We start from the raw sequence: 17,825 nt of genomic DNA, 5'->3' as shown, positions 1-17,825 counted from the left end.
CAGCATTTAGAACATGCGAAAGAGGTTTGGGAAACGCTACGTAGAACACATCAGAGAGATGCTGGTTCTTCAGCGTTGCTGTATTTTGAGAAATTGACCAATCTGAGACTAGCGCCTGATGGAGATGTTCAAGTGCACCTAACAGAAATGAAGTTTCTGCGTCAACAGATGGTGGAACGCAATTTCAATCTACAGGAGGAAGTGTTTTGCTTCATGATGATAAACAGCCTGAATCGGACTTACAAGGTTGTTGCCAGTCAGCTTGGTTCCCTACTGGCTGCGCAGCTGACCGCGGAGAGGGTGTGTGCCGTCGTCCTGAATGAACACGACAGACTTGCTGCACTGGAAGTGAAGGACAGGGGGAGGATAGAACAGAGTTCAAGTCTCCCCGCTGCTGGTGCTACTGCAGAGCATGGTATAGCATTGAGCGCTGTCCGATGTTACAATTGTGGACAGACTGGGCATCTACAGCGAAACTGTAGAAAGCCACGCCAGTCAAAAGGAGCCAAGAGCAGCTCTACGAAGCCTGAGGCGTCAGGCAAAAACCGTACCAAGTGCCAGGTGAAACCTGCAAAGGCTATGATGGCGAAAGGAACCACGCCAGATGTTGGGAACACGTTCATAATTGACACTGGAGCGACAAAACACATGTGCCCGCACAGAGAACTGTTTTCGACGTTTAAGAAGCAAAGCTTCGCTGTGAAACAGGCCAACGGTCAAGAGCTGAAAGCGACCGGGATTGGGACTGTGTATCTTGAGAGTCTGAACTTGACTATAAGCAATGTTTACCTGGTTCCAGAACTGAGATTTAATCTGCTGAGTGTGTCGCAGATTGCAAGGAAAGGACTGAAACTGACCTATGATGCTAAAAGCTGCAAGATCTACAAAGATGGAGAACTGTATCTTACTGCCAGAGAGAAAGATGGACTGTATTTGTTGGCTTTTGATGAAAGTGATTACATGAAATGTAATTCTTCTGATTCTAACGAAATCTCTCTTGCAGGTGTGACCAACACGAGCACCAGGAAGGTGACCAAGAAGGTCGACAGAGCATTTCAGCGGGTGTATGCTGATGTGATTGGTCCTCTAGAACCATCTAGGGGCGGTGCACGATATTACCTTGTGTGTGTGGATTGTTTTACTAATTATTCTTGGGTTTTTGTGATGGAAAAACCACAAGAGACCTTAGAAAGGTTTCAGGAGTTTTGTGACAAGGTTAAAAATATGCACAATGCTAACATTGATTGTCTCTTCACAGATTACAAACAAGTTTTTCTGTTACAGAAGTTTCAGAAGTTCCTGGATGGAAAAGGGATAGACCACAAAGTTGCTGTTTCAGCCGAAGCGTGGAACAAGGGGGTCTGTGTGAGGGTGAACAAAGAATTGCGAAAGGGGATGCATGCGCAATTGCTGAGTTCACATTTGCCACATGAATATTGGGCCGAATCGCTAGCGTCCTATCTTCACGTGTGGGTGAGAAAAGTCTCAAAAGAGTTGGGATGTTCTCCTTTTGAGAAGCTGTTCCATAGAAAACCTTCTGTTGCCTATTTCAAGGTTTTCGGGTCTCATGTGAGAACAGAAGCTCCAGGTGGAGTAAAGAATGCCAGAGGCATTTTTATGGGATATGAAAAGGGTCTCTACAGAGTAATTTTGTCTGAATCTGGTCAGGTGATTCTCACAAAGTTTCTAGAGAGTGCTCCAGAACAGGAGCGGGTAGTAGTACACACATTTCCCACAGATGGCAATTCAGATGATGATGATTTTTCTGATTACACAGATTACAGTGGTACTGATGATGACAGTGATAGCTCAGAGAGTTCAGTTGTAACAGTCATTGAGAGAAAATCTCACACAATGGATAGACCTTCACAGGTGAAGGAGGAACCACAGTTTGCAATTGCTACTGGTTCTCAACAAAGTCCAGAGGATGAACCAGTGAGAACAGAGGATCAGCACCTCATACGCAGGTCTGAGAGAGTTACAAAGGGTATACCACCAAAGAGGTACTCAAAAGAGTTTGCTAACTTAGCTGTTGCATGTGTTGCTATTGTTAACAACTCAAAGCAGGTTAAAGCAGTGTCTAAGTCAGAGACAAAGACACAACAGAGAGTAGCTAGCCAAGGTAATGCAGAAGCACTCATTCCTTGGAAGCCAGACAACCAGAGAGGTATACTGGTGAAACCAGTGGTGGGGAGTTCCAAGGGTGGAACTGAAACAACAGGGGACTGTTATGTGTATAACAACTGTTTGTTCTCTTCTCTGGATCATGTTTTGCCTATTGATGCTTTTGGGGGAGGTTGTTGGGAAAAAGCACCAATGCAAAAGCCAGCTGCAAGTGGCTGGAATGCAAAACAGGATGTTGTTGTCTCGAACTGTACTGTTGGAGAAAAGGGGGAGTCTATTCTCTGTACTGAGCACCGGATGTTAGCTCAGAGTGTCATCTGACCTGTGCTGGAAGTACAGGGGTAGAGTTGTGACTCTTCTGATGGAGTCTGAAGGGTGCAGTCACGTTTCTATGTACTGCTGAATGACAGGAATAAAAGACATGTAAATAGACTCCTGTCTGTCTCATTTCCCCTCCCTGGGGGGAAAAGCTGGGAGAGAGAAGCAGAGGGTGTGTTCTTCTCACATCCGAGGAGAATCGCCGGTTTACGACCTAGCCTGCCGGGAGACACAGACGGAAGGTAAACAAGTATCTCACTCAGTTTGCCTCGGGGGAGGCCAGTTACCTCTGACTGTGAGCTGAGATACTGACATCCTCTACATGGATCACTGCCTTGCCGTGGCAAAGGGGCTTGAATAACTCAGAGAAGCTATGAACTATGCCGAGCAGGGCACCCAAGATGAACAGGTCATAGTGGAGAGGTTTGACCAAACGTGATCCACCTGGAGCAGGAACCGGCAAGCCACTCCAGTATTCCTGCCAAGAAAACTTCATGGACAAAGACAACAGGCACATAAAAGTTATGATGCTGGAAGATGAGCCCCTCAGGTTGGAAGGTGCCAAGGAAGAGGAATGCTACTGAGGAAGAGCGGAGGATAAGTACAAGTAGATTCAGAGCTGATGAAGCAGCTGGGCCAAAGCCGAAAGGATGCTCAGTTGCGGATATGCCTGGAAGCGAAAGGAAAGTCCAATGCTGTAAAGAAAAATATTGCATAGGAACCTGGAACGTAAGAACCATGAACCTGGGTAAGTTGGATGTGGTCAAAAATGAGATGGCAAGAATAAATATTGACATCCTGGGCATCAGTGAACTAAAATGGATGGGAATGGGCGAATTCAGTTCGGATGACCATCCTATCTACTACTGTGGGCAAGAATCCCGTAAAAGAAATGGAGTGGCCCTCGTAGTCAACAAAAGAGTGGCGAAAGCTGTACTGGGATGCAATCTCAAAAATGATAGAATGATCTCGATACGAATCCAAGGCAGACCTTTTAACATCACAGTAATCCAAGTTTATGCACCAACTACTGGTGCTGAAGAAACTGAAATTGAGCAATTCTATGAAGACTTACAACACCTTATAGAAGTGACACCAAAGAAGGATGTTCTTCTCATTATAGGGGATTGGAATGCTAAAGTAGGGAATCAAGAGATAAAAGGAACAACTGGCAAGTTTGGCCTTGGAGATCAAAACGAAGCAGGGCAAAGGCTAATAGAGTTCTGTCAAGAGAACAAGCTGGTCATCACAAACACGCTTTTCCAACAACACAAGAGACGACTCTACACGTGGACATCACCAGATGGGCAGCATCGAAATCAGACTGATTATATTCTCTGCAGCCAAAGATGGAGAAGCTCTATACAGTCAGCAAAAACAAGACCTGGAGCTGACTGTGGCTCAGATCATCAGCTTCTTATAGCAAAATTCAAGCTTAAACTGAAGAAAGTAGGAAAAACCACTGGGCCGGTAAGATGCAATCTAAATCAAATCCCTTATGAATACACAGTGGAAGTGAGGAACAGGTTTAAGGATTTAGATTTGGTGGACAGAGTGCCTGAAGAACTATGGATGGAGGCTCGTAACATTATACAGAAGGCAGCAACGAAAACCATCCCAATGAAAAGGAAATGCAAGAAAGCAAAGTGGCTGTCCAACAAGGCCTTACAAATAGCGGGGGAGAGAAGGCAAGCAAAATGCGAGGGAGATAGTGAAAGATACAGGAAATTGAATGCAGATTTCCAAAAAAATAGCAAGGAGAGACAAGAACGCCTTCTTAAACGAGCAATGCAAAGAAATAGAGGAAAACGACAGAATGGGAAGAACCAGAGATCTGTTCAAGAAAATTGGAGATATGAAAGGAACATTTTGTACAAAGATTACCATAATAAAAGACAAAAGTGGAAAGGACCTAACAGAAGCAGAAGACATCAAGAAGAGGTGGCAAGAATACACAGAGGAATTATACCAGAAAGATATGGATGTCTTGTACACCCCAGGTAGTGTGGTTGCTGACCTTGAGCCAGACAGCCTATGGCAAGTTCTTAAAGAACTGGGAGTGCCTCATCTGTCTCCTGAGAAATCTCTATGTGGGACAAGAAGCTACAGTTAGAACTGGATATGGAACAACTGATTGGTTCAAAATTGGGAAAGGAGTACGACAACGCTGTACATGGTCTCCCTGCTTATTTAACTTACATCCAGAATTCATCATGCGAAAGGCTGGGCTGGATGAGATTGCCGGAAGACATATAGAATCATAGAATCATAGAGTTGGAAGAGACCACAAGGGCCATCGAGTCCAACCCCCTGCCAAGCAGGAAACACTATCAGAGCACTCCTGACATATGGTTGTCAAGCCTCTGCTTAAAGACCTCCAAAGTAGGAGACTCCACCACACTCCTTGGCAGCAAATTCCACTGTCGAACAGCTCTTACTGTCAGGAAGTTCTTCCTAATGTTTAGGTGGAATCTTCTTTCTTGTAGTTTGGATCCATTGCTCCGTGTCCGCTTCTCTGGAGCAGCAGAAAACAACTTTTCTCCCTCCTCTATGTGACATCCTTTTATATATTTGAACATGGCTATCATATCACCCCTTAACCTCCTCTTCTCCAGGCTAAACATGCCCAGCTCCCTTAGCCGTTCCTCATAAGGCATCGTTTCCAGGCCTTTGACCATTTTGGTTGCCCTCCTCTGGACACGTTCCAGTTTGTCAGTGTCCTTCTTGAACTGTGGTGCCCAGAACTGGACACAGTACTCCAGGTGAGGTCTGACCAGAGCAGAATACAGTGGCACTATTACTTCCCTTGGTCTAGATGCTATACTCCTATTGATGCAGCCCAGAATTGCATTGGCTTTTTTTAGCTGCCGCGTCACACTGTTGGCTCATGTCAAGTTTGTGGTCAACCAAGACGCCTAGATCCTTTTCACATGTACTGCTCTCAAGCCAGGTGTCCCCCATCTTGTATTTGTGCCTCTCATTTTTTTTGCCCAAGTGCAATACTTTACATTTCTCCCTGTTAAAATTCATCTTGTTTGTTTTTGCCCAGTTCTCTAATCTGTCAAGGTCGTTTTGAAGTGTGATCCTGTCCTCTGGGGTGTTAGCCACCCCTCCCAATTTGGTGTCATCTGCAAATTTGATCAGGATGCCCTTGAGTCCATCATCCAAGTCGTTGATAAAGATGTTGAATAAGACTGGGCCCAAGACAGAACCCTGTGGCACCCCACTAGTCACTCTTCTCCAGGATGAAGAGGAACCATTGATGAGCACCCTTTGGGTTCGGTCAGTCAGCCAGTTACAAATCCACTGAGTGGTAGCATAGTCAAGACCGCATTTTACCAGCTTCTTTACAAGAATATCATGGGGCACCTTGTAAAATGCCTTGCTGAAATCAAGGTAAGCTACACCCACTGCGTTCCCTTCATCTACCAGGCTTGTAATTCTGTCAAAAAACGAGATCAGGTTAATCTGACATGACTTATTTTTCAGAAATCCATGCTGACTATTGGTGATCACAGCAATTGGAAGTCCCCCATTACTACTATCTCCCTTCCTTTTGCATGCTTGGCCATCTGTTCCAGGAAGGCATCATCTATGTCCTCCATTTGGCTTGGGGATCTATAGTAAACTCCCACAATGAGGTCACTGTTATTCTTCTCTCCCTTAATTTTGACCCAAATGCTCTCACTTTGGCTTTGAGGTTCTAAATCTTGGATCTCTTCACAGGTATACACATCCCTGACATATAACGCTACTCCTCCTCCTTTCTTGTCTGGTCTGTTTCTCTGAAATAGATTGTATCCCTCCATTATAACATTCCAATCGTGGGACTTATCCCAACAGGTTTCAGTGATGCCTATTATGTCATATTTAGTTTGCTGTACCAAGAGCTCAAGCTCATCTTGTTTATTTCCCATGCTTTGCGCATTAGTGTACAGACATTGAAGTCCATTAATCATTCCCCCGTGTCTCTTATTTAAGGATTTTTTCCTCCCACCACTAGGTCTGCGTGCTGTTTGCTCCATTTGGTCTATGACATTTGGATGATCATCATCATCAGTTGATAGACTCCTACCTTCAGGAGCACTGTCTCCCTCCCCCACATTAGTCAGTTTAAAGCCCTCCTGATGAGGTTTCTGAGATTTTTGGCAAAAACGTTCTTCCCAACCGTTGTGAGGTGCAGCCCATCGCTTGCCAGAAGTCCATCTTCAATAAACTGCAGTCCGTGATCTAAGAATCCAAACCGTTCCTGTTTACACCATTTGCGAAGCCAGCTGTTCACTTCCACTATTTCCCCCTCTCTCCCTGGGCCACGTCGTTCAACTGGGAGGACAGATGAGATGACAATTTGTGCATTTAATTGCTTCAATTTCCTGCCCAGAGCCTCGTAGTCTCTTTTGATCTTCTGGAGGCTATTGCTTGCAGTGTCATTGGTTCCCACATGAACCAAGAGGAAGGGGTATTTGTCAGTGGGTTTTATGATTCCTTGCAGTCGTTCAGTTACATCTTGGATCTTAGTCCCGGGGAGACAGCACACCTCCCGAGACCTCTTGTCAGGCCCACAGATCACTGCTTCTGTTCCCCTCAGTAGGGAATCCCCTATCACCACTACACGCCTCCTCTTAGGTTTGGTCGGGGTTCTTCCGTGAGCTGTCCGTTCCAAGGTCGCCTGCACATTCCCTGAGGACTGACTTTGCTGCTCGTCTTCATATACCTGATCGACTGTAATGAGGGAGAGATCCTCAAATGGAGTCTGTTCTTCGTCTTCCATGCTAGGGGAGAGGACCTCAAAGCGATTGTGTATTTCTAAACAATCAGAGCAAACCCTGGGCCTCCTACTTCTTTGAGTCACGTTTCTCCATATATCTGGCTCCTGTGTTGGTGAACTAGCCTCCTTCTCAGGGGAGTCCCCTGTCTCCTCCTTGGTGGAGACGGTGTGCTCTGTTGCTTCCAAGAAGAGCTCCAGCTCTCTAATTCTTTGGAGCGTAGCTACACGTTCCTCCAGTTGCTGGACTTTGTCTTTTAAGAGGGCAATCAACATGCAATTGCTGCAGGTAAAGCTGCCTGCAACCTTTGGCAAGATGGCAAACATTGCGCAGGAACCGCAGGCGACTGCAGCTGTTCCCTCCCCCTCCATCTTGAGAACGTGTCGTTGGGGGTGGCTACAGCGGTCCTCCATCATAAAAAGCGTGAAGACAGGACAAATAACTCCTCCCCCCACAAAAAACCCTAGGTTTCCTCCAACAAACGTTTGAGACTAGCTCCCCTAAATCTAAAAGATGGATCAAACTACCCTGCAAGCTCTGATAAGCTCCTCCAACAGCTAATCACCTGCCTCAACAGAAATCCTGTCCCCTCTGACCTTTGCACAGGGAGAACAGCTAATCAGCCACAAAGAAACACACACACACACACACACACACACACACACACGAAAACCCTTTTTGCTCCTTCTTCAACTGCTGCCCTCAACAACCTCAGATATCAGGTTACATACGCTTCAGGTTATTGACTCCGCTAACCCAGAAATAGTGCTTCAGGTTAAGAACTTTGCTTCAGGATGAGAACAGAAATTGTGCTACGGCAGTGCGGCGGCAGCAGGAGGCTCCATTAGCTAAAGTGGTGCTTCAGGTTAAGACCAGTTTCAGGTTAAGAACGGACCTCTGGAACGAATTAAGTACTTAACCCGAGGTACCAATATACAAGGCTGAGATGCTTCCTTTCTCCCAACAGCTTCACGGGCCCAGAGTGTTCCTGATAAGCATCACCAGTCTCCTCCTCAAAATACCCAAACAGAGAGACAGTCTTTAGACAGTCAGGGATTTGAGGTTAGAGTAGGAAAAGGTTTTTGGTTGCTGCACTTCTGCATTGTTACTTGATTTAACTTTTGGCCCAGTATTTAGTTCTAGTTTTTCTGGTATACTGCTGCATTATTTCCTCTTTCTAGTCCCAGCTTTTGCCTTCTCTTTGAGAGAAGATAGAATTTAATGATTTCAAACACCCATCCCTTCATTATTTTGTTGCTCAGTCTAACTTTTGAGCTGCCATCCTGTGTTGGGGATTGGCTTAGGAACAGTTGTATTTCATTTTTTTTCAGTCTCTCTTTTCTCATTACAGAAGTCAGGTTAATTTTGTTTTTTGATTTCATTTTGTTTCCTTTGTTCTCTGGTGATGCTCAGACAAAACTATTTTCACTTTTAAAGCTATTTTTTACTCTAATGTATTAACGGGATTAATTTTCCCTGGGCTTCCTTTGCTGGATTGATTTAAACTTCTGCTTTGAATAGTTAGCTGTTTTTCTTTTTCTCCCTTTGGAAACCTAATATACTTTTAGGGGGGTGGTGGAGGAGGAAGGCCAGGAGCAGAATTGTCTCAGCAATAACTAATTTTGCCTGCTCTAATCAATGCATGTCACCATATGCTTTAATACAGTTTTATTTCACATTTAATTCACAGGCTAATTATTGTACTCTTCTTTTCTGTGAAGATGCTGTTCCTTAATTTTTCTTACCCCTAAATTTCATTGGGCTGTAGCCAATGTTAGTCCCACTCAGAGTAAACCCATTGAACTTTATGAACATGACTGGTGTACATTAATTTAAATGTGTCTACTCTGAGTAGAGTGAAGTCAAGTGGGCCTTAGAAAGCACTGCAAATAACAAGGCCAGTGGAAGTGATGGTATTCCAGCTGAACTATTTAAAATTTTAAAAGATGATGCTGTTAAGGTGCTACACTCAATATGCCAGCAAGTTTGGAAAACTCATCAGTGACTAGAGGATTGGAGAAGATCAGTCTACAGTGGTGCCTCGCAAGACAAAATTAATTCGTTCCGCAAGTCTCTTCGTCTTGCGAGTTTTTCGTCTTGCGATGCACGGTTTCCCATAGGAATGCATTGAAAATCAATTAATGCGTTCCTAGGGAAACCGCCTTCAGACCAGGTCCGGGGACAGTCTGTCCTCGGACCTCTTCTGAAGGCTGGGGGGGGGGGGGACAAGGGCTTTTCTTCCCACCCCCAGCATTTTAAAAAACCCCGGGACAGCGGAGGACTTCTCCGCTGTCTGGGCGATCTTAAAATGCTGGCGGGCGGCATTTTAAAATCGCCCCGGGACAGCGGAGGACTTCTCCGCTGTCCGGGGCGATTTAAAAGCCCCTGGGAAGGCAGGCAGGGGGGACAAAGACTTTTGCCCCCCGCCCGCCTTCAGAAGAGGTCCTGGACCTCTTCTGAAGGCGGGCGGGGGGCGAAAGTCTTTGCTCCCCCCCGCCTGCCTTCAAAAGCCCTCCGGGACAGGCAGGCAGGGGGGAGCAAAGACTTTCGCCCCCCGCCCGCCTTCAGAAGGTGTTCCCGCCCCGCCGCCCGGCTTCGGAGCACCGTTCCGAAGCCGGGCAGCGGGAGGAGGTGTTCCCTCCCCGCCGCCCGGCTTCGGAGCACCGTTCCGAAGCCGGGCGGCGGCGGGAGGTGTTCCCTCCCCACCGCCCGGCTTCGGAGCACCGTTCCGAAGCCGGGCGGCGGCGGGAGGTGTTCCCTCCCCACCGCCCGGCTTCGGAGCACCGTGTTATGTTGTCCCGGCGGCCACTCCCAGTCACCAGTCTAGCTGCCGCATTCTAGATTAATTGCAGTTTCCGGGTCACCTTCAAAGGTAGCCCCACGTAGAGCGCGTTGCAGTAGTCCAAGCGGGAGATAACTAGAGCATGCACCACTCTGGCGAGACAGTTCGCGGGCAGGTAGGGTCTTAGCCTGCATACCAGGTGGAGCTGGTAGACAGCTGCCCTGGACACAGAGTTAACCTGCGCCTCCATGGACAGCTGTGAGTCCAAAATGACTCCCAGGCTGCGCACCTGGTGCTTCAGGGGCACAGTTACCCCATTCAGGACCAGGGAATCCTCCACACCTGCCCGCCTCCTGTCCCCCCAAAACAGTACTTCTGTCTTGCCAGGATTCAACCTCAATCTGTTAGCTGCCATCCATCCTCCAACCGCCTCCAGGCACTCACACAGGACCTTCACCGCCTTCACTGGTTCTGATTTGAAAGAAAGGTAGAGCTGGGTATCATCTGCATACTGATGAACACCCAGCCCAAACCCCCTGGTGATCTCTCCCAGCGGCTGCATGTAGATGTTGAAAAGCATGGGGGAGAGGACAGAACCCTGAGGCACCCCACAAGTGAGAGCCCAGGGGTCTGAACACTCATCCCCCACCACCACTTTCTGGACACGGGCCAGGAGGAAGGAGCGGAACCACTGTATGACAGTGCCCCCAGCTCCCAGCCCCTCAAGACGGCCCAGAAGGATGTTATGGTCTATGGTGTCAAAGGCCGCTGAGAGATCCAGCAGAACTAGGAAACAGCTCTCAACTTGGTCCCTAGCCCGCCGGAGATCATCAACCAGCGCGACCAAGGCAGTTTCAGTCCCATGGTGAGGCCTGAATCCCGATTGGAAGGGATCCAAATGGTCCGTTTCCTCCAGTCGTGCTCCAAAGAATGCTCCAACTACTGCACAATTGCACTCATTTCACACGCTAGCAAGGTTATGCTTAAAAATCTACAAGGAAGGCTCAAGCAGTATGTGGACCAAGAACTGCAAGCTGGATTTCGAAGGGGCAGAGGAACCAGAGACCAAATTGCAAACATGCGCTGGATTATGGAAAAAGCTAGAGAGTTCCAGAAAGACATCTACTTCTGCTTCATTGACTATGCAAAAGCCTTTAACTGTGTCGACCACAGCAAACTATGGCAAGTTCTTAAAGAAATGGGAGTGCCTGATCACCTCATCTGTCTCCTGAGAAATCTCTATGTGGGACAAGAAGCTACAGTTAGAACTGGATATGGAACAACTGATTGGTTCAAAATTGGGAAAGGAGTACGACAAGGCTGTATATTGTCTCCCTGCTTATTTAACTTATATGCAGAATTCATGCGAAAGGCTCGGCTGGATGAGATTGCCGGAAGAAATATCAACAACCTCAGATATGCAGATGACACAACCTTGATGGCAGAAAGTGAGGAGGAATTAAAGAACCTTTTATTGAGGGTGAAAGAGGAGAGCGCAAAATATGGTCTGAAACTCAACATCAAAAAAACGAAGATCATGGCCACTGGTCCCATCACCTCCTGGCAAATAGAAGGGGAAGAAATGGAGGCAGTGAGAGATTTTACTTTCTTGGGCTCCATCACTGCAGATGGTGACAGTAGCCACAAAATTAAAAGACGCCTGGATACAACCTACCGTAATTTTCGCTCCAAAACACACACTTTTTTGCTCCTAGAAAGTAAGGGAAAATGCCTGTGCGTGTTACAGAGCGAATGCACGGATCGGAGCCATGGCTGCCGTCAGTCAGGCAAAGCGGGAGCCGCTTACACGCTCTACGAGGCTCTCACTTTGCTTGCTTTAAAGCGACCTGGAGCAGGGGAGGAGGGAGGGAAGGAGAGCCATGGCAGCAAAGCCGGCAGCAGCCGCTTACACGGGAGGAGGGACAGACGCTAAGCAAAAGTCCGCGTGCTCTCTAAACAGAGCAATGAGGCTGCAGAGGGACTGCAGGAAAGATAAAATTTAAGCAAGCAGCAGCAAAATAAAACCAACCTCGAGCTCTGAGCCAGCGCAGTGAAAACCAGGAAGTAAAAAAAAAAAAGGCTGGGGAGGGCTTGAGGGAGAGGGGAAAACTTTGTCTCAGCTGATCGGCTGGGACAGAGCAGCTTGTTTTCAGGCAGGATAGATTTGAGCATTGTCTGGGTCCTAGTGCCCCTACCGCTTTTTTGTGCTCCATTCTATTGCTGCTGGTGGCTGCTTATCGTTCAGGCTGCAAGGAGGAGCGCTTTTACACAGCTAATGGCGAATCCAAGTCCTCCTCACTTGCTCAAATCTATTCTGCCTCAAAACAAGGAGCGGAAGGAAAAGGCTGCAAACTGTTAAATGGAAAAACCCCCAGGCACAGGGCAAATACCTTAAGTATACCTTTAAAGCAACAGTGCTCTTTCCCTCCCTCCTCCCCGCTCAGCTCACCGAAAAGCTCCTTCTCCACGCGTGCTCCTTGTCCCTTGAGTGCTTTTCCTTCCCTCCCCACTTAAAACGTGGTTACAAAGCACGGATCCACATGGATCCTCAGGATTTTTGCACTGGGTCACCCCAAATTCACCATCAGATCACATAGCATTTCCATGGCTACAGCCTGCACCAAAAAACACACACGCACCCACTGTTTCATGGGGCCGCAATGGCGCAAAAACGTGGTTACAAAGCATGGATCCACATGGATCCTCAGGATTTTTGCATTGGGCTACCCCAAACTCACCGTCAGATCACATGTCTGTGGCCACAGCATGAACCATAAAAATCATACATCCACTGTTTCGTTTAGAATATTTTTTCCTTGTTTTCCTCCTCTAAAAACTATGTGCGTGTTATGGTCAGATGCGTGTTATAGAGCGAAAAATACGGTAATTATGCATAATGTACTTTTGCTTTCTTTTATCCTATATAATTCCTTGTGATTCCAGTTACAGATAGGTAGCCGTGTTGGTCTGCCAGTCAAAATAAAAAAAATCCTTCCAGTAGCACCTTAAAGACCAACTTTAAGGCCTTTAAGACCTTTAAGGTGCTACTGGAAGGAATTTTTTTATAATTCCTTGTGAGTTATACTTCTATAGCCAAGAAGCTTGAATGCAGTCATTTGTTATCTGTTGTGGTATCTTTCTATATATATATAAAATAAATGATTCTGATTTATTCCTTCTTAAAACTGACGTGTTCTCTCTGGTTGTTGCCACTTGACCATTTAAGGCTTTTAAACAGAGATCTTCCTCAGTCTGCATCTCTACTGGAATAGCTTTTAGATCTTTTAATTATTTTATCACTTGTGTGTTTGGTGCCCTGGGTTCCTTTTGGGAGGAAGAGGGGGATATAAATTTAATAAATAATAATCTACAGATTCTGTTGTTTTCAGCTGGTGTCTTCTTAGGACAGCAGAGTCAGTTGCTCTCTCTGTTCTAGAATTTTATAAGGTTCCCCCCCACACACCAATTGCAGATCCTGTGCAAGCTTGAAATCACTCGCCTTATTACCCACTTGGAGAAATCAATGCAGGAGGAAGATGACAGTGACCTCTTCATTGTAGACAAAGATGGGGAAACGCAACTGTGCCATTATACGGATTCCAACTTTGAGGAGAACCTCAGAGTGCCATTGTTGGAAATGCTGAAGTACCCCTACCTGTTACTTCATGAACGTCTCAGTGAGTATCTGGTGGCACCTGAACATGATCCAGTTCTCCCCCTGCATTAGTAGTTCAATAAAAGCAGCTATGGAAAGTCTTCTCAGAATACAGCTGGAGGTGATATGTTGACTGGGATTTGTTTTTTTGTTTTACTATCCCCCCCCAAAAAAAACCTATTACAAAAGGAGTATTATTTTTATTTATAGAATATATATTCTGCTGCTCATCTAGGGTTGTCACCTTTGGTTGGGCAAAATATGGGACTGGGGGGGGGGGGGCTAAAATTACTTTACCTGATGCAGAATGAAATGACTTCAAAGCAATCAATCAATGTTATTACGGCAAACAGCCAGCATACTAAACCAGAATTTCTGCATAATTCTCTACATAAGCAATAAAAATGATAAATATGGGGTTTAACAATCAATATACTAATTGAATGTACTTAAAAAGTGTGTTTAGAGGAATAAAATACCATAAAAGTTTAAAAGAATAGGAGTTTTAACTAAGAACTGTAGCGGTTTATAACATTTTATGCAGCTGTGTAATCTTTTGCTTTCTTTGACTTATGGCTATTGCATAAAATCTAGCTACATTTCCAATGCTGGTCATACTCATAGGGAAGACCCAATGAAATTTATAGATCTAAGTTAGCAATGCACATTAATTTCAATGACTCATATCCTCCACACATGCTGATATACTGGGCCAAGGGTGTTTAGGGCTTTAAAGGTCAGCAACAACTCTTTGAATTGTGCTCGGAAACGTACTGGGAGCCAATGCAGATCTCTCAGGACCGGTGTTATGTGGTCCCGGCGGCCACTCCCAGTCACCAGTCTAGCTGCCGCATTCTGGATTAATTGCAGTTTCCGGGTCACCTTCAAAGGTAGCCCCACGTAGAGCGCATTGCAGTAGTCCAAGCGGGAGATAAGCAGAGCATGCACCACTCTGGCGAGACAGTCCGCGGGCAGGTAGGGTCTCAGCCTGTGTACCAGGTGGAGCTGGTAGACAGCTGCCCTGGACACAGAATTAACCTGCGCCTCCATGGACAGCTGTGAGTCCAAAATGACTCCCAGGCTGCGCCCCTGGTCCTTCAGGGGCACAGTTACCCCATTCAGGACCAGGGAGTCCCCCACACCCGCCCGCCCCCCAAACCGTACTTCTGTCTTGTCAGGATTCAACCTCAATCTGTTAGCCGCCATCCATCCTCCAACCGCCTCCAGGCACTCACACAGGACCTTCACCGCCTTCACTGGTTCTGATTTAAAAGAGAGGTAGAGCTCGGTATCAGTAGAGCTGGGTACTATTTCTGGGTTAGCGGAGTCTGTAACCTGAAGCGTCTGTAACCTGAAGCTTCTGTAACCCGAGGTACCACTGTATTGGGCAAACCAAGTCCTGCCTATTTGAACAGACAGGAATAGCTTCCCTAAGCAGGTCACCATTTGGAGTTTCACCATTTGTCTAGAGGAAAGTAACTCAGTTATAGCGATTCTGCCAGTCTCTGCTTCCTCTTCCTCCATTTGTAATCTAAGGGGTAGCAAGGTTGGTCTGCAATACAGGGGTATAAGAAGTGCTGGAAAAAATGATGACTTTTTAAAAATCCCACAACCAGTTCTAACAATTGTAGGCGACATGTGCCATCATAAAATATGCATTTAGTTCTGTGTGTGAGAAGGGCGGGGGGAAGCATCTTTCAAAAACAATTAATTGGCAGGATTAATAGAGGACACCTGGATTAACAGAAGACATCAGTGATCACTTGTATTCACACAGACCAGAGCTGCTGCTTTTGGGACAAAACACTAATAATAAAAAGGTAGTGCATCAAAACAAAGAAAGCCCCCTTCCCCAAATGCCTGACCATGTGATTCATTTTGCAAACAAAACAAAGCGAAGCTAAACACACTCCTTTCTGAACTTCATGAAAAGGCGAGTCAGGTATCTCCCTTAAGACGCTTTATAGGATAAAACCATCTGCTTAGTGACTGTTCCTGTTCTATGATTCTTTGAGGATGACTTTCATCTTATGCAGGGATCATTTGCCTTCATATTATGGTGGTTCCAACAGCCCTAACATTTGGCGTTCTCTTTTTTAAATTGTTAGGTGAGCTGTGTGTGGAGGCTCTTTGTAAAATGGAGGAAATCAACTGCTCCTACCAGGTGGCTGGGAAACACCCTGGGATCTATCTGTTCATGGTACATCCTAATGAAGTGGTGAGCTGCTTTAATTTCCTTTTTCCGGTTATTCTTTTCATCCTTTTCAGTTTTGCTACGTAGGATTAAGCTGTCCTAAACAGATGACAGATGAAATAGATCCTCCTTGACACAGTGCACAGTTAAACTATGGAACTTGCGGGACTAGGCTAGTCCCCTAAATCAGAGGTTTTCAACATGTGTGCCTTCATAATCTGAAGCAGTAATGCTTCTGATTGCCAGTTGCTGGAAACCACAGGAACGTGGATGCTCTTGTGCTTGGGTCCTGCTTGTGGGTTTCCCACTGGGGCATCTGGCTGGACACTCTGAGAAGAGGTTATAACAACAACAACAATTGATTGTTGTTGTTGTTATTATTATTATTATTATTATTATTATTATTAATAATAATAATATTTATACCCCACCCATCTGGCTGGGTTTCCCCAGCCACTTGGGACGGGTCCCAACAGAATATTGAAAACATGATAAAACATCAAACATTAAAAACTTCCCTAACAGGGGTGCCTTCAGATGTCTTCTAAAAGTCAGATAGTTGTTTATTTCCTTGACATTTGATGGGAGGGCATTCCACAGGGTGGGCACCACCACTGAGAAGGCCCTCTGCCTGGTTCCCTGTAACCTCACTTCTCGCAAGGAGGGAACCGCCAGAAGGCCCTCGGAGCTGGACCTCAGTGTCCAGGCTGAAAGATGGGGGTGGAGACGCTCCTTCAGGTATACTGGACCAAGGCCGTTTAGGGCTTTAAAGGTCAGCACCAACTCTTCGAATTGTGCTCCAGAACATTCTGGGAGCCAATGTAGGTCTTTCAGGACCAGTGTTATTTGGTCTCGGCGGCCGCTCCCAGTCACCAGTCTAGCTGCCGCATTCTGGATTTGTTGTAGTTTCCGGGTCACCATCAAAGGTAGCCCCACATAGAGCATATTGCAGTAGTCCAAGCAGGCGATAACTAGAGCATGCATCACTCTTGCAAGACAGTCCACGGGCAGGTAGGGTCTCAGCCTGCGTACCAGATGGAGCTGGTAGGCAGCTGCCCTGGACACAGAAATGACCTGTGCCTCCATGGACAGCTGTGAGTCCAAAATGACTCCCAGGCTGTGCCCCTGGTCCTGCAGGGGCACAGTTGCCCCATTCAGGACCAGGGAGTCCTCCACACCCACCCACCCCCTGTCCCCACAAAACCGTACTTCTGTCTTGTCAGGATTCAACCTCAATCTGTTAGCCGCCACCCATCCTGCAACCGCCTCCAGACACTCACACAGGACCTTCACTGCCTTCACTGGTTCTGATTTGGAAGAGAGGTAGAGCTAGCTAACATTTGCATACTGATGAACACATAGCCCAAACCCCCTGATGATCTCTCCCAGAGGCGTCATATAGATGTTAAAAAACATGGGGGAGAGGACAGAGCCCTGAGGCACCCCACAAGTGAGAGCCCAGGTTTCTGAACACTCATCCCCCAACACCACTTTTGTGGACACGGGCCAGGAGGAAGGAGCAGAACCACTGTATAACAGTGCCCCCAGCTCCCAGCCCCTCTAGACGGCCCAGAAGGATGTCTTGGTTGATGGTATCAAAGTTTGCCCTGCGCCTTTGGGGGAAGCAGCCAGCGCCTGCGCGCCCACCCTGAACCCATCCCAGGGTGGTAGATTACTGCCAGTTTTTTATATTGGATCGTAGATCACAGCCTACTTGAAGATAGACATTCCTGCCCTAGGATAACCAAACTAGGTGTCTCCAGGAGAACATCTGCTACGACTTGAAGCAGCTTGGGCAGGGAATCCTTGGTGCAGCGGGGAAGTTGGTACACCAAAAGAAATCCTGTACTGCCCCTATTGCCCAACTTCCAGAACATGCACTCAGTAAACTGGGTCTTCCCAATAGGACGCCCGGTGTACGCTAATGACTTCCTAAAAATCACTGCAACCCCCCCTCCCCACCCATATGACCTGGGTGGCTGTGGG

The 17,825-nt window shown here is 46.7% G+C and overlaps 1 protein-coding gene across 1 annotated transcript in view; it reads left to right on the top strand.

The window, feature by feature from the left end:
• LOC310697843 (putative helicase senataxin) overlaps positions 1-17,825 on the top strand; it is a gene marked incomplete at its 3' end in the record, with an annotated part of 174,631 nt that overhangs the window by 59,094 nt on the left and 97,712 nt on the right. Inside the window, exons 3-4 of the mRNA XM_083484467.1 lie at positions 13,463-13,667; positions 15,754-15,863. Of these exons, the coding sequence (XP_083340593.1) occupies positions 13,463-13,667; positions 15,754-15,863 (315 nt within the window). The remainder of the gene's footprint in view (positions 1-13,462; positions 13,668-15,753; positions 15,864-17,825) is intronic.

Source organism: Podarcis liolepis (genome assembly GCF_965112155.1).
Source record: "Podarcis liolepis genome assembly, chromosome: W".
Lineage (NCBI taxonomy): Eukaryota > Metazoa > Chordata > Lepidosauria > Squamata > Lacertidae > Podarcis > Podarcis liolepis.
This window is presented reverse-complemented; position numbering and strand designations above follow the sequence as displayed.